Source organism: Microcaecilia unicolor, unplaced genomic scaffold, assembly GCF_901765095.1.
Source record: "Microcaecilia unicolor unplaced genomic scaffold, aMicUni1.1, whole genome shotgun sequence".
In the NCBI taxonomy this organism is placed as follows: Eukaryota; Metazoa; Chordata; class Amphibia; order Gymnophiona; family Siphonopidae; genus Microcaecilia; species Microcaecilia unicolor.
The window spans coordinates 70,338-93,855 of NW_021963172.1; the positions used below are offsets into that span (position 1 = coordinate 70,338).

At 45.7% G+C, this 23,518-nt stretch overlaps 1 protein-coding gene across 1 annotated transcript in view; it reads right to left on the reverse strand.

Moving 5' to 3' along the window:
• LOC115459039 overlaps nt 1-22,880 on the reverse strand; it is a 57,730-nt gene extending 34,850 nt beyond the window's left edge. Inside the window, exon 1 of the mRNA XM_030188902.1 lies at nt 22,396-22,880. Within this exon, the coding sequence (XP_030044762.1) occupies nt 22,396-22,822 (427 nt within the window). The 5' untranslated portion in view covers nt 22,823-22,880. The remainder of the gene's footprint in view (nt 1-22,395) is intronic.
• Between the last annotated feature and the right edge of the window lie 638 nt (nt 22,881-23,518).

Sequence of the window (23,518 nt, forward strand, 5' to 3'; positions counted from 1 at the left end):
CACGGCCTCCTCGTCATGGGTGGCCTGTTCTTGCTGTCTTGCCTAATAATACCTTTGTCTCTCCCCTTAGTTTTCAGGTGTCTCCGCTCCACCATGGAAAGCATCGCTGACCGCCGTGCTGCTGCTCAACTTATGGCTCTCCAGATGTACTCCCCCATCCCCCAGTCTGATGAAGCTGACGATGAAGCACCTTGTGGCTGATGTGCACTTTGAACCCCCTGAGTCACTCAATGGGCCATCACCCTTGTGCCAGCAAAAGACCGGCTACAAAGGGGGGGGGATTCCACTAGGGGCCCTCCGTCTCAACCCCGGCGAAGCGACCAACGGCTGCGCAAGGGCTTAGGGCTCGCTTGTTGCCTCCCTCTCTAACTATCCTTGTCCTTTCTTTCCGTTTCAGGGTTCGTGGAGGTGATACTCTCCACCAGAATGGATGTTCAAGTATCAAAAGGGGGGAATGAAGGAGTGGAACGCCGGTACTACCTGAATACTACTGAGCAACAGGACAACCTCATGTTTTGTGCCTACTGATGGACTTTTACTTATGCACTCTACCTCTGCTTTTGGCTGTTTGGCCACACCTTATTACTGCACTGGACATTTGTGCCTTATCCAGTTTTACTGTTTACTAACAAGACAAGTTTGCTGTTTACTAATGTACAGACAGAATGCGGGGCTATTAGATATATATATATAGCTTGTAACAGTAGTTTGCAAGGCCTATACAAGACCAGCTTGCACGTAGCAACGCCATCTGAATAGGCGACCTTGGAGGGTGCTGACACCCCCCCTGCATTCCTGAGCCGCACCTTATCTCCTGTGCTAGAAAGGAGCATTGTGTGTGTACAGAACAAGCTGCTAAGTTTCGTTTTTCTTGCCAGTATCATTTCAGTGTTATGACGTGTGTACGTACTGGGACTACAATTTTGTACTGTAAGAACTACAAATGTTTACTGCGCATGACAGGTATGACGTGTAAGGGGCCAAATGCGCAGGCCCAGTAGGGAAGTATAAATGTAAGCGTCAGATGATTTATGACACACAGTGTCCCGAGGCTACTCGGTGCTGTTCACTTGCTAGCAATAAAGTTGCCTTGTTTGGAACCAAAATTTGCCTTTCGTCTCCTGATTTCCCACCTGTTTCACTACAACAAAGGGCATTAACTCAAAATGGAGGGAATGAAACATCCACCCGGAGGGCATAAACTCATCCTCCACTGAGACATAACTGGAGGGAATAAACTCATCCTCCCGGAGGGAATAAACTCATCCTCCAAAACATGAAACTGGAGGGAATTAAATCATCCTCCTTTAATTGAACAAGAATCCTGAAGACTGTTTTCCGACTTTCTCTCAAGGACAGAATCTCCAAGAAACATGAACAGAACCTGAAATAGATTCACAGCAGATAGCAATCAGACAGAGAGGGAGCATGGCTGCATCTGCTACGACTAAAGGAAAGAAAATTATCACGGTAAGAACCTAATTTTCCCTTCCTTGTCATCAAGCAGATGCAGCCATCACAGATGGGATGTATCAAAGCAATCCCTAGATAGGGTGGGAACAAGCCACACCACGCGCCAGCACTTGCGCTCCAAAATGTGCGTCCCTCCTGGCAGCCACATCCAGCCTGTAATGTCGGGCAAAAGAGAGTTTAGAAGCCCATGTTGCTGCACTACAAATCTCTTGAAGAGAGACTGCTCCAGTTTCAGCCCAAGAAGAGGAAATTCCTCTAGTGGAATGCTCCTTAAAGGCATCAGACGGAGGCCGGCCGGCAAGCAAATAAGCTGAAAAGATAGATTCTTTGAGCCAGCGGGCAATAGTGGCTTTAGACGCCGGAGACCCTCTGCGAGGACCTGATAGCAAAACAAACAGATGATCAGAGGTCCTGAAAGAGTTAGTAACCCGCAGATACTGCAGCAGAGTCCTGCGCACGTCCAACAGGTGCAATTGCCCAAAAGATTCTGGAAACTCCTCCTCAACAAAGGAGGGCAGGAAAATAGGTTGGTTTAGGTGAAACGCTGAAACCACCTTAGGCAAGAAGGAAGGCACGGTCCGAACCGTGACCCCAGACTCTGAAAATTGCAGAAAAGGGTCTCTACAGGACAGCGCCTGGAGCTCTGACACCCGTCTCGCCGAAGTAATGGCCACTAAAAAGACGGCCTTCAGTGTCATATCTTTCTCTGAAGCACGCCGGAGCAGTTCAAAGGGAGCACCCTGAAGGGCTTTTAGCACTAGCCCCAGGTTCCAAGCTGGACAAGGTGCACGCACGGGAGGACGGAGCCGAAGCACCCCTCTAAGAAACCGTGCCACATCTGGATGAGCAGCTAAAGACACACCTTCAACCTTGCCACGCAGGGAGGCCAACGCTGCCACTTGCACCCGCAGGGAATTATAGGCCAAGCCTTTTTGTACACCATCCTGCAAAAAGTCCAGAATCGGCAAGACAGGAGCCCGCAGGGGTGTGATCTCCTTGGAAGCACACCAGACTTCAAACTGGCGCCAAATCCTGGCATAAGCCACGGACGTGGAATGCTTGCGGGCTTGCAGGAGAGTGGAAATTACTTTATTGGAATAGCCTTTGTCTCTCAATTGCGCCCTCTCAATCGCCAGGCCATAAGACCAAATCGGCCGGCGTCCTCCATGGTCACCGGGCCCTGTGACAACAGGTTGGAAACCAGAGGTAACTGAAGGGGATCCTCTACGAGCATCTGTCGGAGGTCCGCATACCAAGGCCTCCTGGGCCAATCCGGGGCGACGAGAACCACTTCTCCTGGATGCAGCCGAATCCGCAGGAGCACTCGCCCTATCAAGGGCCACGGAGGGAACACATACAATAGGCCCGGAGGCCAGGGTTGAACCAAGGCATCCAACCCCGCCGAGCGAGGATCTCTCCATCTGCTGAAGAAGCACGGGACTTTGGTATTGGACCTTGTCGCCATTAGATCCATCACGGGCTTGCCCCACTTGGCACATATCTGCAGGAATACTTCGTCTGCAAGTTCCCATTCCGCTGGATCGATCTGATGCCTGCTTAGATAATCGGCTTGCACGTTGCTCTGACCTGCAATGTGAGCTGCCGACAGAAACTGTAGATGCAGCTCGGCCCAGTGGGAAATTTGTTCGGCCTGCGAGGCTAGAGCTCTGCACTGAGTGCCGCCTTGTCGATTTATGTAGGCCACTGCTGTCGTGTTGTCCGACATCACTCTGACAGCCAATCCTTCCAGGGTCACTTGAAAGGCCAGAAGCGCCTGAAACACCACTTTCAACTCTAGCCGGTTAATGGACCACTCCGACTCCTCGGGTATCCATAGACCCTGGGCATGCTTCCCCTTGCAATGTGCACCCCAGCCTTTCAGGCTGGCATCTGTCACCACTAGGCACCAACCGGGGAGCGCCAGCGGCATTCCTTGCCGCAGCATGCTGTCTGAGAGCCACCACTCCATGCTGAGTCGGGCTGCAGGGAGCCAAGAGAGTCTACATTGATAATCCTGAGATACTGGAGACCATCGTTGGAGTAGAGCATACTGTAGAGGTCTCAGGTGCGCTCTTGCCCAGGTCACCAGGTCCATGGTGGCCGTCATCGATCCAAGCAGCTGGACAATGTCCCAAGCTCGCGGGCGGGGCATCCTCAGGAGCAGACGGACCTGATTCTGAAGCTTGCACCGCCTTTGCTCGGGTAGGTACACAAACCCCGAAGCTGTGTTGAACCTGGCCCCCAAATATTCTAGAGACTGCGAGGGGGTCAGGTGACTTTTGGCCAAATTGACGACCCAGCCCAGAGATTGAAGTACTGAGACCACTCTGGCTGTTACTTGCTGACTCTCTGCAGCCGAATTTGCTTGAATGAGCCAGTCGTCCAGGTACGGGTGAACCCGAATACCCTCTCGCCTGAGAAAGGCAGCTACTACCACCATAACCTTCGAAAAGGTGCGGGGAGCTGTGGCGAGGCCAAAAGGCAAGGCCCGGAACTGGAAATGCTTTCCCATCACCGCAAACCTCAGAAACTTCTGGTGCGGGGGCCAAATTGGAATGTGCAAGTACGCTTCTTTCAGGTCCAGAGACGTGAGAGTTTCTCACCTCTCCTGGCTGTACCGCCGCAATGACGGAGCGCAGGGTTTCCATGTGAAAATGCCGCACTCTCAGGGACTTGTTTAATTCTTTTAAGTCCAGAATAGGGCGAAAAGACCCTCCTTTTCGCGGCACCACAAAGTAGATGGAGTAGCGGCCTAGGCCGTGTTCGGCGGGAGGTACCGGGGACACAGCCCCTATCTGAATCAGACCTTGCAAAGTCTCCTCTACTGCCGCCCGTTTGGCGGCAGAACCGCATCGGGACTCCACAAACACGTCTCTTACAGGGGTGTCGAATTCTATTCTGTAACCGTCTCTGATCAGGTCCAAGACCCACTGATCTGAGGAAATGTTGACCCACTCCTTGGCAAAGAGGGAAAGACGTCCTCCGATGATAGGACTCGAGGAGAGGGCCAGCGCACCATCATTGAGAGGGTCGCCCCTGAACTCCAGGCCTTGAGCCAGCGGCTGCGAAACGTTTGTCCGAGCGAAAGGAGTTCCTCTGCTGAAAACGGGCACGAGAAGTGAACCCAGCAGAACGCCCCGGGCGGTACCTTCGAGCTTCACGGAAGCGAGGTCTATAAGAGGAGCGAACCGCCGCACCCTTAGAGGAAGGCCGAGGCCTATCTTCGGGCAAGCGCTGGGGTTTAGCCTCCTCCAGGCCCTTCACAATTTTCTCCAGCTCCTCACCAAATAGGAGAAGGCCTTGAAAGGGCAACTTCACCAACCTTTGCTTAGAGGCCATGTCCGCCGCCCAATGTCGTAGCCAAAGAAGACGGCAAGCCACCACTGCTACTGCCATGTGCTTAGCCGAAGCTCTGACAATATCATAAAGGGCGTCAGCAAGAAAGGACAAGGCCGACTCCATCCGCGGAGCCACATCTGAAAAGGGCTCCGCTCCATCACCGGGCTGTTCCACTGCCTGTTGCAACCAAGCCAGGCAGGCTCCAGCAGCATAACAACTGCATGCAGACGCCCGAATAGTAAGACCTGCAATTTCAAATGACCGTTTCAGTGCTGATTCCAGTCTACGGTCTTGAATATCCTTCAGGGCAACACCTCCTTCAACAGGGAGGGTAGTTCTCTTTGTCACAGCTGTGACTAGGGCATCCACTTTAGGCATAGCAAAGCGAGCCATATGCTCCTCACTCAGAGGGTATAATTGCCCCATAGCCCTGGAAACTTTCAAAGGTCCCTCGGGGTCAGCCCATTGAGCCGAAATAAGCTCTTGGATGGAGTCATGCAAAGGAAAGGCTCGAGCAGGCTTTTTGGTACTAGCCATCCTAGGATTCACAGAGGAGGCTGTGCCACTGGCAGGGTCCTCAATAGAGAGAGCCTGCAGGGCATCAGAAATAAGCGCTGGCAGCTCATCACGGTGGAAAATCCTCACCGCGGAGGGATCGTCCAGATCCTGAGTCATTTCTGCACCAGACTCTGGCTCCTCAGACCATGAAGGCCTGCCAGAGTCCTCCGAATCCTCGCAACCCGACCACGGGGGAGGGGGGGGAATGGAGGTGCAGCACTCTCTGAAGGGGAATGAGCCCTTCTGCGCTTCACATTCTGCCAATTATCAGGGAATAACGCCTCAGAGGGCATACCCAGGCTAGAATCCACTGGGGAGGGGGCATTAGAAGAGACCCCTGTAGGGCTTTGTGGGAGAGCTCTTTTAAGCATGTAAGCTTTATGCATTAATAAGACAAAATCAGGGGAGAAAAACTCACCCTGGGCACCCAGATCTCTGCCGGGGCTAGTAGCTTCTCATATCAGCCTCACTCCGAGGCCTCCCCCCGGGCTCAGGACTCTCCGTCTCAGCGGAGGTCGCGCCATGTGGTAAATTCAAAATGGCGTCCGCTGCCAGCTCAGAGCGCGAAGAATCGCCACTCACCATGCTCGGGCCGGCTCTACCGTCTGTACAGCACGATTTACAGAGCCCCGCTGTTGATCTGCGCTTGCCACGCTTGGAACAGCGCTTTACTGTCTCCGCAGCCATCGCCGAAAACGGCGGTAAAATTCAAAATCACCCCGATCGCGGGCCCACCCCGGAGGAGTCAGAAAACACTCTTACCTCACTGGACCGAGTATCAGAGCTCCGGTCCCACAGAAAAAGGAAAGGAAAAACCTCTCTTCCAGCGTCTAAGCGCCTTTTTTTTTTTTTTTTTAACGCTGTGAGGAAAGCAGAGGTAAATAGGACTCCGGAGGCTCAGGTGAGTGGGAAAGGCAGGGAAAGGGCGAACCTATGTGCCTGCATCCACTGTTGGTGGGAAAGGACAGGGAAAGCTAAGCAATGTGTCCACATCCATGGAGGTATGGGTAAGGCAGGGAAAGGGCAAACCTATGTGCCTTTAAAGTGAAGCTGCTATAGCCTCCAACACCCCTGTTAACAACTGGCAAAAGCACAGAAGCAACCTCCAGGCAGATTTTAGATGGAGCTTGAAAAAGCTGCAGCCACTCTGCTAAGGGAGATAGAGAATACTGAAGAGAGGCAGTGGAGCAAGCTGGTATGAGGCACTGAGAAAAGTGTGCTCTCTATCTCCCTCTGCTGGTTAGTGGACACAACCCATCTGTGATGGCTGCATCTGCTTGATGACAAGGAAGTTTATTGATTATTTTTTAAGAGAAGACATTGTCAAAAGTCCCTCATATGTAAAAGATACCCTCCCCCATCTTAACATATATATTAGCTACTGTGAAACATGATGATTTTCCTTTTTTGATGATCACAATGGACATTACCTCTTTATCTACTTCATTTCCTCAAGATGAGACTTTAAGGGAATCTTTTACTAAGACGTAGTAGAATTTTTAGCAAGTGCTAAACACTAGAGATACCCATAGGAATATATGGGCGTCTCTAGCATTTAGCGCACGCTTAATATTAGTGCTCACTAAAAACAGTACCGCGCTTTTGTAAAAGGACCCCTAAATGTAGTATTTCAAACTTTAGAATTGAGGCCATGGCCCCATTCTGTTCCGACAGATTTTTTTAAAATGAAATTAGCTAAAATAAGCAATGAAAGAAAATGTTTTTTTTTTCTGTTTGAAGAACAACTATATTTATAAAAATCAGTAATAGCTATGGAGGCGACATTTGCTCCATCTATAGCCAACTTATATATTTCTCAATTTGAAAGAGAGAAGTTGAAGAATTCGCCTTTTGACACCAGGGGGCCTGTTTACTAAGGTGCACTAATGCTTTTAGCATGCACTAAATGCTAGAGAAGTACATATATTCCTATGGGCATCTTTAGTGTTAGTGTATGCTAATTTTTAACACACACTAAAAATGCTGGCGCGCCCTTAGCACAGCTTAGTAAACACCAGCACAAGATTTTTTGTTTGTACAAATATATAGACAATGTATTTTAGCTGTGGAAAGGGACAGAAGAATGGTTTCATGTACTTATGGGATCAATTCCTGTAATGAAAATTTACATTTCACAATGACTTGCTCAGGCATTAAAATCAATTTTTGGATGTAGAAGTCATTAAGGAACAGAACAGCTTTGGAACTAGTGTGTATGTGAAATCGTCTCATAGAAATACCTTACTAGCATATACCAGTTGCCATCCGAAAAAGCTCAAGGAAAGTTTGCTATCTTCACAAATGTTGAGATCCGTCTTTCGCAGCCTAGTGCAATCCCTCGTACTCAGCCATCTGGATTACTGCAACTCACTATACGCGGGTTGCAAAGAGCAAATACTGAGGAAACTTCAAACAACCCAGAATACAGCAACCAGACTCATCTTCGGAAAACCAAAATATGAAAGTGCAAAACCCTTACGAGAGAAGCTACACTGGCTTCCACTCAAGGAACGCATTACTTTTAAAGTATGCACATTAGTCCACAAAATCATTCACGGTGAAGCCCCAGCCTACATGTCTGAGTTAATAGACTTACCACCCAGAAACGCTAAAAGATCATCCCGAACTTTCCTCAACCTCCACTTCCCTCCTAATTGCAAGGGCTTGAAATACAAGACGCTGCACGCGTCAACCTTTTCTTACATGAGCACGCAGTTCTGGAATACACTGCCGCACAACCTGAAAACGATCTACGAGCAAGCCACCTTCCGCAAACTATTGAAGACCCATCTTTTTGATAAAATTTATGGAAAGAACCAAAACACATAAAGTCCACACTCACTGTTCAGTAATGCATCAATACATCCACTTCTGAACTCTCATCCCCCGTAATCTCACCTCACTTATACCTTTACTCACAGAAAAATGTATACCATATGTCTTCTTGTTATTATAAATTGCCCTTTTAGCTTCCCGTTGTCTCCTTCCAATGTTTCACGGTTCTTTTCCATTGTTATATTCCTTAACGATACTTTGATTTTTGTCTCGCATAACTCTTCACAATGTAATCCATAACCGAGTTGTAACAAATTGTATTTCCATCATTCATAATGTATTGTAAGCCACACTGAGCCCGCAAAAAGGTGGGAAAATGTGGGATACAAATGCAATAAAATAAATAAATAAATTAAGAGGAATTGTTCTGATAAAAAGTCCTTCAAAGAATAAGCTAAAGCATTAATGTCCAAATCTGAGGCTAGAGGATATCCACAGAAAGTGTTAAAAAAAAGCTTATGCAAGAGCAAAATTTAACAACCGTGATTTATTGCTCTTTCCTCGTCCAGATTAAATACTGTTAAATACCAGCTCTCTTCCTCCTGATATGGGCAAAAGTTTTCTCTCTCCACTGCTGAAGGGATCAGGGCTATACGCAACTTCACCTGCAAACTATCCTCCAGTGGCAAGCATACCCGTTTATCCAAAAGTACATTAGTACACAACTCTTTATATCTGGAAAAGTTTTCTATTTTACACTGGTCATAATTTGGCTTCTGATCATCACATAGTACGGAAACATTGCTGCTAGTTCTAGCTACATATGTCAAACAACACCTACGCAAAGGCGGCCAAGTAATTCTTCTCCAAGTCAACATATCGGCAGCGTTCAATGAGGAAGATCACCCATTGCTACTCGAACACCTGGATCAGATAGGAATAACAGGGACTGTGCTCAAATGGCTCTGCGAATTCCTTTCAAATTGAAGCTATTCTGTCAAGCAAAACAACCAGTTTTCCAACTACTGTTCTCCTAACTACGGGGTTCTGCAGGAATCTCCCCTCTCACCTATCCTGTTCAATCTCTTTATGTCATCCCTTGTCTCAATACACTTGGGTCTTAATGAACTACTATTATCCTACACAGTTGGAATCCTGCCTCTCTTACCAGTGAAAGCGTCAAACAAAGACCCAACTCAATCAGTAGAGAATGGAATGACTACTGTCAGCACCTGAGCCCTGACCAATAAGCTGTAATTGAATGCGCAAAAAACTAAGGTCCTATGGTTCCGAAATCAGAGAGTTGAGGTCCCATCATCAATATCTTTGTCCAATGGTCAAAGCTTTACAGTTGAGTATGAAACCAGAGTACTAGATGTTCTGCTCGATTCTTCCCTCACCTTCTCATCCCATATTAACCAGCTATAGAAAAAAAAACAATATTGAAAATGAGACAGCTACATCTAGTCAGATAACTCTTCAATCAAAAAGCTTTTGTACTACTAGTTCAAACATTAGTCCAACCTCACTTGGTTTACTGCAATGGTCTATTTCTTGGTATTAACTGTCAATATCAGAAAAAAAAAACTGCAAATCATATAGAATGCAACTGCTAGACTAATATACAGATTAAATAGATATACCAATATTGCAACTCATCTCAACAAACTACGCTGGCTTCCCATATCTGCTTGTTTAGTTTTTCAAATCTTATAGGGTTTCACCTCTGAACTGCTAAGACCACTTCGCTACGTCTGGTCCAGTCTAACAGACTGAAAGAACAACTGATGCTAGTGTCACCATTTCAAAAGACAACTCAATATCAGAAGATATACAGCTCTCTATTCCCTGTACTTGGAGTTAAAATATGGAACACTTTACCTATTGCCATCAGAACAGAAAACAGCTACCTTAGCTTCAGGAAGAGGCTAAAAACCTTTCTCTTCCTAAAGGCTGCTTCATAATAATCTATTATGACTTTTACCTCCTAGTACCTCCCACTATCCTTTCTGATAATATTTTTTATCTCATAGATTACAACAATGATATCTAACTTTCTCGTACATCACACTAATACTATCTGTTTTTGTCTCACCTAGATTGTAAACCACACTGAAACCTGGAAAGGGAATATTAGCAGTATACAAGAACTGATTTAAATTGAATTTGAAGATAAAGTCAAACATGAATTACTGTCTATTAAAGGGGGAGCCTATTCAGAAAGGATGGGCTCCACCTTAACCAGGGTGGGACCAGGCTGCTGGTATCTGCATTTAAAAAGGAGATAGAGCAACTTTTAAACTAGAACCTGGGGGAAGGTCGACAGTCATTCAAAAACACATGGTTCGGAGCAAGGTATCTTTCAAAGATATCACCAAAACAGAGAAGATAGGGTAACCCCATAGCAAGGATATAAAAGAGACCGTAGTAGATCAGGTGTTCTTAAATAAAAATCAGACAAAAGATTACAAATTAACACTGTCAACTACTGAGCAAGATGTAAATAGAAACAACAAACATAGTTTCAAATGTCTATATGCAAATGCCAGAAGCCTAAGAAATAACATGGGAAAGTTAGAATATATAGCACTAAATGAAAAATTAGATATAATGGTCATGTCTAAGACATGGTGGAAGAAGGATAACCAGTGGGACACTATCATACCAGGGTACAAATTATATCGTACTGATAGAGTAGATCTAGGATTGAGGTCTACAAAATCCTGAGTGGTGCAAAACGAGTAGAAGTAAATTGATTTTTTACTTGTTCCAAAAGTACAAAGACTAGGGGACAGTTGAGGAAGTTACATGGAAATACTTTTAAAACAAATAGGAGGAAATATTTTTTCACTCAACGAACAGTTAAGCTCTGGAACTCTTTGCCGGAGGAAGTGGTAACAGCAGTTAATGTATCTGGGTTTAAAAAAGGTTTGGACAAATTCCTGCAGGAAAAGTCTGCTATTGAGACAGACATGGGAAGCAACTGTTTGTCCTGGGATTTGTAGTATAGAGTATTGCCACGATTTGGGTTCTACCATGTACTTGTGACCTGGCTTGGCCACTGTTTGGAAAACAGGATATTGGGCTAGATGGACCATTGGTCTGATCCAGTATGGCTACTCTTATGTTCTTATGAATTGGTAGAAGGGTAGCTTTGTATGTTAAGGAGGGCCTTGACTCAAATAGATTGGAATGCCAATCAATATAGGAAAGACTGCAGAAAAAATGCACATCTTGGAATCCCTATGGATTGAACTTCCATGTATAAAAGGGAAAAGGATAGTGATAGAGAAGTGTACTACCATCCACTAATTAATAAAGGAGGAAGGAAGACCAAATGACAGCCGGCATGGTTAAAAAGTGAGGTGAAGGAAGCTACTAGAGCTAAAAGAAAATCCTTCAGAAAATGGAAGAATGATCAGACTGAAAATAATAAGAAACAGCATAAGAAATGTCAAGTCAAATGCAAAACGCTGATAAGGAAGGCAAAGAGGACTTTGAAAAAAGATTGTGTTGAAGGCAAAAGCACATAGTAAGAATTTTTGTAGGTATATTAAAAGCAAGAAGTCGGCAAAAGAATTGGTTGGACCACTAGATGACCAACGGGTAAAAGGGGCACTCAGGAAAGACAAAACTATAGAAGAGAAATTGAATTAGTTCTTTGCTTTGGTCTTCACCAAGGAAGATTTGGGAGAGATACCGGTGCCAGAAATGGTATTCAAAGCTGACGAGTCGGAGAAACTGAATGAAATCTCAATAAACCTGGAGGATGTAATGGAGCAATTTGACAAACTGAAGAGTAGCAAATCTGGACCGGCTGGTATTCATCCCCAAGTACTGATAGAATTGAAAAATAAACTTAAGGAACTATTGTTAGTAATATGTAATTTATCTTTAAAATTGAGCATAGTTCTGGAAGATTGGAGGGTGGCCAATGTAACAACGATTTTTTCTAAAAGGTTCCAGAGGCGATCTGGGAAATTATAGACTGGTGAGCCTGACGTCGGTGCCGGGCAAATGGTAGAGACTATTATAAATTTAATTTTGGTTACATTTATACCCCGCGCTTTCCCACTCATGGCAGGCTCAATGCGGTTTACATGGGGCAATGGAGGGTTAAGTGACTTGCCCAGAGTCACAAGGAGCTGCCTGTGCCTGAAGTGGGAATTGAACTCAGTTCCTCAGTTCCCCAGGACCAATAAAGAACAAAATTACAGAGCGTTTCCAAAAGCATGGATTAATGAGACAAAGCCAACATGGATTTAGTGAAGGGAAATCTTGCTAAACCAATCTATTACATTTCTTTGAAGGGGTGAACAAACATGTGGATAAAGGTGAGCTGGTCGATTGTGTATCTGGATTTTCAAAAGGCGTTTGACAAAGTATCTCATGAAAGACTCCAGAGGAAATAGGAGAGTCATGGGATAGGAGGTAGTGTTCTATTGTGGATTAAAAACTGGTTAAAAGATAGAAAACAGAGAATAGGGTTAAATGGTCAGTATTCTCAATGGAGAAGGGTAGATAGTCAGAGTCCGCAGGGGTCTGTGCTGGGACCACTGCTTTTTAACATATTTATAAACAGTGCTTTTTTTGTGCCGGTACAAGCCAGTACGGCGTACCCTTTTTTGTGAGGTCCGGCTCACCTGCACGCTCCCTTCCGTTCATGCACCCGTGCTCCCCCTCCCCCCCCCCCCGCCCTCCCTCAGCTTCTCGACTTTCCTTGAAATCTTTAATTTACCTGAAGTCGCGGCGAACCGGCAGTAAAAACAACTGGCAGGCAGGCTTGCCTTCTCGTCGCTTCCCTTCCCTCTCAGTGCGTCCCTCCCTCACAGAAAGGAAATTACATCAGAGAAAGGCAGGATGCGCTGAGAGGGAAGGGAAACAACGAGGAGGCAAGCCTTCCTGTCTGCCAGCTGTTTTTACTGCCGGTTTGCCGTGACTTCGGGTAAATTAAAGATTTCAAGGAAATTCGGGGAGCTGAGGGAGGGTGGGGGGGAGCTGGGGTTTGAATGAATCGCTGGACATGGAGGGGACGCAAGGTAGGGGAGAGAGAAGAATTGCTGGACATGGAGGGGAGGGGAGGGCAGGGGAGAAAGGAGAATCACTGGACATGGATTTGAGGGGAGGGCATGGAAGAGAGAATTGCTGGACATGGATGGGAGGGGAGGGCAGGGGAGAAGAGAATCGCTGGACATGGATGGGAGGGGAGGACAGGGGAGAGGAGAATCGCTGGACATGGATGGCAGGGGAGGACAGGAGGCAGAGGAGAATCTCTGGAAATAAATGAGAGGGGAGGTCAGGGGAGAGAGATTCGCAGGACATGGATGGCAGGGGAGAACAGGGGGCAGAGAAGAATCGCTGGACATGGATGAGAGGGGAGGTCAGGGGAGAGAGGAGACATGCTGGACATGGAGGGGAGGGTAGGGAAGAGAGAATTGCTGGACATGGATGGGAGGTGAGGGCAGGGGAGAGAGGAGAATCGCTGGACATGGATGGGAGGGGATGGGAGGGGAGGGCAGGGGAGAGGAGAATCGCTGGACATGGATGGCAGGGGAGGACAGGGAGCAGAGGAGAATCACTGGACATGGATGAGAGGGGAGGGCAGGGTAGAGAGAATTGCTGGACATGAATGGGAGGGGAGCGAGGAGAATCTCTAGACATGGATGGGAGGGGAGGGCAGGGGAGAGGAGAGGAGAATCGCTGGACATGGATGGGGAGGACAGGAGGCAGAGGAGAATCACTGGACATGGATGAGAGGGGAAGTCAGAGGAGAGAGATTCGCTGGATATTGATGGTAGGGGAGGACAGGGGGAAGAGGAGAATCGCTGGACATGGATGAGAGGGGAGGGCAGGGGAGAGAGGAGAATCGCTGGACATGGATGGGAGGGGAGGGCAGGAGAGAGGAGAATCGCTGGACATGGATGGGAGGGGAGGGCAGGAGAGAGGAGAATCGCTGGACATGGATGGCAGGGGAGGACAGGGGGCAGAGGAGAATCACTGGACATGGATGAGAGGAGAGGGCAGGGGAGAGAGGAGACATGCTGGACATGGATGGGAGGGGAGGGCAGGGAAAGAGAATTGCTAGTCATGGATGGGAGGGAAGGGCAGGGGAGAGAAGAATCGCTGGACATGGATGGGAGGGGAGGACAGGGGTTAGAGGAGAATCGCTGCACATGGTTGAGAAGGGAGGGCAAGGGAGAGAGGAGACATACTGGACATGGATAGGAGGGGAGGTCAGCGAAGAGAGATTCGCTGGACATGGATGGAAGGGGAGGGCAGGGGAGAGAGGAGAATCGTTGGACATGGATGAGAGGGGAGGGAAGGGGAGAGAGGAGAATCGGTGGACATGGATGGCAGGGGAGGACAGGGGATAGAGGAGAATCGCTGGACATGAAAGGGGAAGGCAGGGGAGAGAGAAGACATTTTGGACATGGATGGAGGAGAGGGAAGACAGGAAGGAGATGCACATGGATGGGAGGGGAGGGCAGGGGAGAGAGGAGAAATGCTGGAAATGGATGGAATGGAGAGCAGAAGAGGAGAACTGCTGGGCATGGATGTATGGAGGAATTGGCGGTGAGAGAGGAGAAATGCTGGACTTGGATGGAGGAGAAAGGAGAGAGAATTATTGCTTTACATGGATACAGGGGAGGGAAGAGAGAGGAGAAATGCTGGACATGGATGGAGGGGAGGAGAGAGGAGAACTGCTGGACATGGATGGAGGGCAGGAAAGAAAAAAGAAGATGCACATGGATGGAGACGAGGGAAAGGGAAGAGAGGAGAAAAACTGCACATGGATGGAGAAAATAGACAAAAGCTGGATCCACGTTATACCTCCTCCAGTCAATTCCATGGAGGAGGACCCAACTTTTACTTATGGATGCAGGGCAAGAAATGAAGAAGAAAGGAGGAAAGTAAAGAAATATATGGATAGAAAAACAAAATCACCAGACAACAAAGGTAGAAAAAAATCATTTTATTTTCATTTTAGTGTTTGGAATATGTCGAATTTGAGAATTTACATCTGCTGTCTTATTTTGCACTGGGTATACTGGAGCTGTAACAGTTTACAGAAATTATTTATAATGAAAAAAAATCACGTTATTTTTTTCTTCTAAACTAGTATAATATTTTCAATTCTGTCTGTTTATATGCGCCATGGCTGGTATAAGGGATGTGGCTAATGTGGGTGTGGCTATAATAAGGGTGGAGCCATATGTTGTGACCCCGCCCACAATGAATACCAGCACCTTTTTTTCTACAAAAAAAGCACTGTTTGTAAATGATTTAGAGATGGGAATAACTAGTGAGGTAATTAAATTTACTGTTGACACAAAGTTATTAAATCACAAGAGGATTGTGAAAAATTACAAGAGGACCTTATGTAATGCAAGGTTCCACATTAGGAGTCACTGGCCAGGAAAAGGATAATACGTTGATAATACGTTGAAACCCTCTGCTCAGTGTGCAGCGGCAGCTAAGAAAGCAAATAGAATGTTAGGTATTATTAGGAAAGGAATGGAAAACAAAAATGAGGACATTATAATGCCTTTGTATTGCTCCATAGTGCGACCGCACCTCAAATATTGTGTTCAATTCTGGTCACCGCATCTCAAAAAAGATATAGTGAAATTAGAAAAGGTACAGAGAAGGGCGACGAAAATGATAAAGGGGATGGGACGACTTCCCTATGAAGAAAGGCCAAAGCGGCTAGGGCTCTTTAGCTTGGAGAAAAGACGGCTGAGGGGAGATATGGTAGAGGCATAGGAGCCAACTTTTCAAAATTATTGTGGGTGCTAAGCCCAATGGAAATAACCCCTCCATGAACACATACAAGGAATTTTTTTAAATATTGGGGGTTCTCAAGCACCCACAGCACCCACAGAGTCGGCTCCTGTGGGTAGAGGTCTATAAAATAATGAGTGGAGTGGAACGGGTAGACGTGAATCGCTTGTTTACTCTTTCTAAAAATACTAGGGCTAGGGGGCATGCAATGAAGCTACAAAGTAGTAAATTTAAAACTAATCAGATAAAATATTTTTTCACTCAACGTGTAATTAAACTCTGGAATTCGTTGTCAGAGAATGTAGTAAAAGCAGTTAGCTTAGCGGGGTTTAAAAATGGTTTGGATGGCTTCCTAAAGGAAAAGTCAATAGACCATTATTAAAATGGACTTGGGAAAAATCCACTGCTTATTTCTGGAATAAGCAGCATGAAATGTATTCTATGTTTTGGGATCTTGCCAGGTACTTGTGACCTGGATTGGCCACTGTTGGAAACAGGATGCTGGGCTTGGTGGGCCTTCGTTCTGTCCCAGTATGGCAATTATTATGTACTTATTGATTGTGCATTGTGTACACATTGTAATGTAGTATACTATGCCATACTTTGTATTGTTTGAATATTTTTACTGCTGTAATTGTCTATTGTTTATGTTTGATTTATTCTTGCTGTACACTGCCTTGAGTGAATTCCTTCAAAATGGCGGTTAATAAGTCATAATAAATAAATAAATTAAACAAGTATATTAGATATATAAATTAAACTCTTTAGAACCAGATCGTTTAAACAATTCAATTGAATGAAATGTTGTTGTTGTTTTCTGAAGAACAATTTTGGATTTGTAACAACTTTGAACTCTGCCAGCAGATGGCAGTATAAGATTGTAATATAACAAATACAGTTTATAGTTTATTAGGTAAGAACATAAACCAGTATATTTTAAATTATTGGTGTGCCTGCCGTGACCTCGGCTCCATTGAAAGATAAGTGAGTACAAGCTTGGAGTCAGATTTCTTAGATTTTATTAAGGCTACAGCAGGTATGCCCATATTTTGAAGAAGCAACTTTACACCTATTTTTGTAGTCTTTAGTTTTTCAAAACTAGACTATGGTAATGGTAATACAGTCTATCTTTGTCTTTTAAAAAGGTTGCGTACTTTGTAAAATGCTGATATCTGGCTGTTGGGAAGGATAGGGTTGAGAGATCATGACACACCATTGTATATTCAGTACCATTGGCTGCCTCTGGAGTTCAAGCCCTTGTACAAAACTTTGTTACTAACTCATTAAGTGCTTTATGGGGTTATGCCTGCTTATCTGGCCCCTTTTATTCAGTTTTTTTCATCCACAGCGAACTTCACATTCTGCTGACTCTGCCCTGTGTCACAGTCAGACATAGGACGGTGAGCGTTTGGTCCGCAGTCGACAGACAAGTCCCCCAGGCTGGTACAAGGCAGGAACCAAGGCAAGTAAATCCCAATATATAAATAAATAAATAAATAAATAAATAAAAAGGTGACCCAAGGCAGGAACTTGGCAAGGCTTTATTAAAGGCAAGACTAGACAAGGCAAGGCAGACGAGGCTAGAACTGGGCCCAGATGAAGCAAGGCAATAATGGCACACAGGGCTAGAACTGGATCCAGATAAGGCAAAGACAGGACAAGGGAAACTAGACTAGAAGTGGATCCAGACAAGGTAAGAACTGGGTCCAGACAACACACAACAAGGCAGGTAAGACAGGAACCGGATCCAGACAAGGCAACGGGGCTAGAACAGGACCCAGATAGAACAGGGCAAGACAAGGAAATAAAGTTAGGACTGGGTTCAGAAAAGACAAGACAGGGCAAGAACTAGATCTGGACAGGACCAGAAAAGACAGAGGACAAGACAAAATGACTAGGTCTAGACACAAAATGCAGGGCAGGGCAAGAAATAAGACAAGGTCTAGACAGGACTTGGCAAGGCAGGAACAAGAGTCCAAGACTGGATCCAAGGCAAGGTCTAGAGGCAAGGCAGGACTGGAGCATGGAAGGAACTCATTGGCAAGACAAACTGGAACTTGGAGACAAGGCAGGATCTCAGAGATAGGGCAGGACTGAAGCTTGACAGCAGGAACCAGGAGACAATGCTGAAGCTTGGCAAGGCTGGAACCAGAAGACCAAGCAGGAACTTGGCAAAAGCCAGAACTTGGCATGACAAGAACCAGCGGCAAAGCAGGAACTTAGCAAGACAGGAGCCAGCGGCAAAGCTGAAGCTTGGCAAGGCTGGAACTAGAAAACAAGGCTGACATTTGGCACAGGAGGAAACAGGGTGGCAGAGCCGGTGGTGGGAGGCAGGGCTGGTGGTTGGGAGGTGGGGATAGTGCTGGGCAGACTTATACGGTCTGTGCCAGAGCCAGTGGTGGGAGGCAGGACTGGTGGTTGGGAGGCGGGGATAGTGCTGGGCAGACTTATACGGTCTGTGCCAAAGCCGGTGGTGGGAGGCGGGGCTGGTGGTTGGGAGGCGGGGATAGTGCTGGGCAGACTTATACGGTCTGTGCCAGAGCCGGTGGTGGGAGGAGGGGCTGGTGGTTGGGAGGCGGGGATAGTGCTAGGCAGACTTATACGGTCTGTACCCTGAAGAGGACAGGTACAAATCAAGGTAGGGTATACACAAAAAGTAGCACATATGAGTTTATCTTGTTGGGCAGACTGGATGGACAGTGCAGGTCTTTTTCTGCCGTCATCTACTATGAGACACTGCTGAAGCTTGGCACAGTAGGAACCAGGAGACAACTTTGATCTTGGCAAGCCTGGAACCCAAAGACATGGCTGGACAAGGCAGGAACTGGACCCAGGTAAGGCAAGACAGGACAAGGAAAACTAAGCTATTACTTGATCCAGATAAGGCAAATGAGGAGAAGACAAGAACTGGGTCCAGATGAGAAAAGACTAAGCAGGACAAGGCAAGAACAAGAACCAGATCCAGATGGTGCAAGGTAAAAGAAGACAACAGGGCTAGAACTAGGCCCAGACAGGACAAGGCAAGACTAGAAAGCAAGGCTAGAACTGGGTCCAGAAAAGACAAGGCAAGGCAAGAACTGGATCTGGAGATGACAAAGACCAATACAAGGCAAGGCAAGGCAAGGCCTAGACAGGACAGGACTTGGCAAGGAAGGAACAAGAGTCAAAGGTGAGGTAAGGCTGGATCCAAGGCAAGGCAAGTCTGGAGCCAAGGCAGGAACTGGACCCAGATGAGGCAACAACTCGGAAACAAAGCAGGACTGGAGATCAGCAGGAACTCGGAGATAGGGCAGGACTGGAGCTCGGCATAAACTCAGAGATAGGGCAGAACTGGGGCTCGGCAGAAACTCAGAGACAGGGCATGATTGGAGCTCAGCAGAAACTCGGAGACAAGGCAGGACTGGTGCTCTGCAGGAACTCGAAGACAAGTAAGGGCTGGAACTTGGCAGGAACTTGGAGATGAGCAGGGATGGGTCTGAGGCAAGGCTGGGCGAGGCAAGGATTGACAAGGCAGGGCTGGAACTCGGAAGGATAAGACACACAAGGTGGGAAGAAGACCTCTTGCGAAGGCTGCACTGAAGAAAGAGATGCTGCCTTAAATAGTACCAGTCAATGACATCATCCAGAGGAGCTTCCCTGAAGCTTCCTGCCAAAGGTCCTATAAAATGCAGGCCAGAGCATGTAGGAAGCTGTAAGGCCACCCAACCTACGCAGAATTCCAGAAGCCCGTCACGGACACACTGGGACTGACAAAAAAGTGGTGTGGCAGGGTGGGAGGCACACCATAATGTGACACCTTGTTGGCACTGCCTAGTACACAGCAATCATACTTCTCTATTATGCAAAGTAATGCTTATTTATGGCATGCTCCTTATTTATGGAACTAATTATCTGCTTCATTATGAATAGAGATCTCTTTGAGTCAATTTCAATCAAACATTTTCTTAGGCAAGCTTTTGGTTCTGGAGGCTAACTTGGGGGTGGCTCAGAAGACCTGGTGTGAGGGTTTGTATGTTTGTATGTATGGATATAGGGTTCAGATATGTTAGTTCTGCGTGAATGGTGTGAGTCTTTTCTATATTGATTGGCATTCCATTCTATTTAATTTTAATTGTTAACCACTCTGGCCTCTTTGAAGAGTGGTATCAAGTGATATAAACTATTAAACTGTTCATTTATATTCATTGTTCTTTACAATTTGGCATGATTTTCTAAGAGTTGGCACTGTACATTACATCAACTCTGTGCCATACCACAAAGGCTGGAGTTAGTGCTGGCTGGGACATTAAGTTAACCCATTTACATTGAAACAGAGAAACATGACGACAGATAAAGGCCAAATGGCCCATCCAGTCTGCCCGTCCTCTGTAACCCCTAACTTTTCCTTTTCCTAAGCGATCCCACATGCTTATCCCATGCCTTTTTAAAATTCTGACACAGTCCTCAACTCCACAATCTCAACCAGGAGGCCATTCCACGTTTCCACCACCCTTTCTGTGAAATAATACTTTCATAGATTACTCCTAAGCCTATTCCCTCTTAACTTCATCGTGTGCCCCCTCATTCCAGAGCTTTCCTTCAGTTGAAAAAGGCTCACTTCCTGTACATTAATGCCCTTGAGATATTTAAATATCTCTATCATATCTCCTCTCTCCCTCCTCTCTTCCAGCGTATACATGTTGAGGTTCATAAGCCTGTCCCTATATTTTTTGTGTTCAAGACCACATCAGGTGAAACGGGATCTGTCGGGACAGCTATTAAAACAAGTACTGCAATTATATATTAGTGCCTTTCAGATGAAAGTGAAAGTCATATTAGATCTGCCATTAAGAGTTTTGTTGAAACTAGATGTTTGAAAAATTAGAACCGTATTAAAATTGCAAAAATAATTCAGATATGAATAATGGAGGTTTTTTAGATCAATGACAATAAGAGGAACCATAGATAAGAGCAGAGCGATATATCCAATCTACCATTCCAGTTGCTGATGTCTTTTCCTCAGTATTTAAAATAATTTTCAGAAAATTAAAAAAAAAATTTGCAAACATTTCTAAAAACCTAAAAACATTAATAAATTAACACTTTCTAGTGGGGCAGTTAAATCGTATTCTAGATTTTAGTTGGTTCAGGTTTGATCTACTGTAAACTCTATTGGAGTGATAACATTGAAGATTGCCCAGAATGACTATGTAGGGGGGACAGGAGGAGTTGGAATAGTTTTGAATGATTGGGAGTCTCCTCTCCTATGCTTTTTTGCCTTATCTCTCTACTATTTCCCAATTTCTCACCTCTGTTCTTTCCCTGCCCCCCCCCCCCCTCTCCCCTCACCTCTTCTCTTATGCCCTTTTTCTCTCCTCTCTTTATCACCTCTGCACTTCCTCTACCACCCCCCCCCCCCCACCTCTCTCTCCCCTATCTGCTGCTTATGCCCCTTCATAACTGCAGCTGAATGCTTCTCCTCCTCTCCTTTCCTAAACACCTGTACTCACTCTGCTGCTCCCCAGTACCTCTCCACACTCATCCTTCCCTACACCCAGGGGTGTGCTGGTAAATTGTTAACAGGGGGCTCTCTCTCACTAGCAAAGTAAAAGAGAATTCAGGAGGGGCCCAAGCCCACATTTTGGGATCCATTTGTTAAAGTATCCATGGAGAACCGGCTCCCAAAATTCTTAAAAACTTAACAAACGGCTCTCGAGAGCCTGAGAGAGCCTGCTCCAGCACACCACTGCCACCCCTTCCCTGCACTCCACTCCATGGATAAATCCTTCTTATCTGTTCCCTTCTCCACTACTGCCAACTCCAGACTTCGCGCCTTCTGTCTCGCTGCACCCTACGCCTGGAATAAACTTCCTGAGCCCCATCCTTGGCCACCTTTAAATCTAGACTGAAAGCCCACCTCTTTAACATTGCTTTTGACTCGTAACCACTTGTAACCACTCGCCTCCACCTACTCTCCTCTCCTCCTTCCTGTACACATTAATTGATTTGATTTGCTTACTTTATTTTTTGTCTATTAGATTGTAAGCTCTTTGAGCAGGGACTGTCTTTCTTCTATGTTTGTGCAGCACTGCGTACACCTTGTAGCGCTATAGAAATGCTAAATAGTAGTAGTAGTAGTACTCTATCCCCCATGATCTCCTCATTCTTCCTGCTGGCACATCTAGATTATTTCCTGTAGTTTGATCTAACTATTTGTACTAGTGTGCTTACTGAATCCCCTACAGTGAATTTCGCTACATACCACTGCTTTAATGGCACTATGCAACTCTTTTGTAGAACATAAGATTATGTCACATTAGCAAAAACTCTTAAACTAGGTAGTCTCACTGTTTACAAAGCCGCTACTGCCGACACAGCCCGTTCACTTTCAATGGGCTGTGTCGGCAATGCCGCGCGACTTTGTAAACAGGGCTAATGTTTAGAAAATATAACTTTAAATCTTAAGTATAAAACTTTTTTAAACGATACCTGAAATTATTGGCTGAGGAATAGTCTTCAAATCTTGTACTTGGTGAATCAAAATATCCTTTACTTTCGAATCTTTCTTGATCATCTCTGACTTTATATGTTTTTTGTACTGGTCAAATTTCTCATAGTTTAGGGGTTGAGATGCTGTATATTTAATAAAAATATTGCCCTCGTTTGTCTTCTGACTGTCAGATGGATGCCACTGAATATCACCATATTCCAAGCCAAATTGCTTTCCCCCTGTAGTTACCATGTTAATGATCACATCTCGTTGAAGTTTAAAGAAAACACGGAATGATTCTTCTGCTTTAATGGTCGGACGAATAATCTTTCCATTGACTGTACGAGTAAATGGGTCACACATACGAATGAGAACTTCTAGCTTTCCCTTGTTTTCGTTCTTTGATCTTTTCTGCGGAGGTTCCATGCTTCCAACAAACTTATTGTTCTGATAAATTCTTAGCAATCACAGGTATTAAACTGCAGCTGCTTCTTGCTATTTCAGTCCTCACACACGCTGTAAACAAGATGAGGATAGTCTCTTGACACTTACACCTGAAAACAAAGGACTCCCACAGAGGAGGAGGAGTGAGCATTTCATAATGCTGTGGGAGGGTCTCACAAGAACAGCAGAAGACGGAATTAAAACAGAGAAAACAGAAATTAAACTGAAAGCCAAACACAAAAAATAACGGTGATAGCCAGCCCAGAACAATAGTTTTAAACAGCTTTATGAAACTGATGTTATCAATATATAGCCCTATTTTTTAAGACCAGATTCAAAGTCTAACAGAAGATCTATTACTCCTTATTACAGGTGTAAAGTTGAGAAAGAGAAAAAATTTGATAGAAGTTTGGTACTAGTAGGATTTAAGACATGGACACTTACTATGAAGCTCACAGCCTTGCACCAAGTTAGGAAAACCGTCGGCTATGCTTTATATAAGAACAGAAGGTGACTAAGGGGGGAGATGCTCAAACCAAACATAGTAACATAGTAGATGACGGCAGAAAAAGATCCGCACGGTCCATCCAGTCTGCCCAACAAGACAAACTCATATGTGCTAGTTTTTTGTGTATACCTTACCTTGATTTGTACCTGTCTTTTTCAGGGCACAGACCG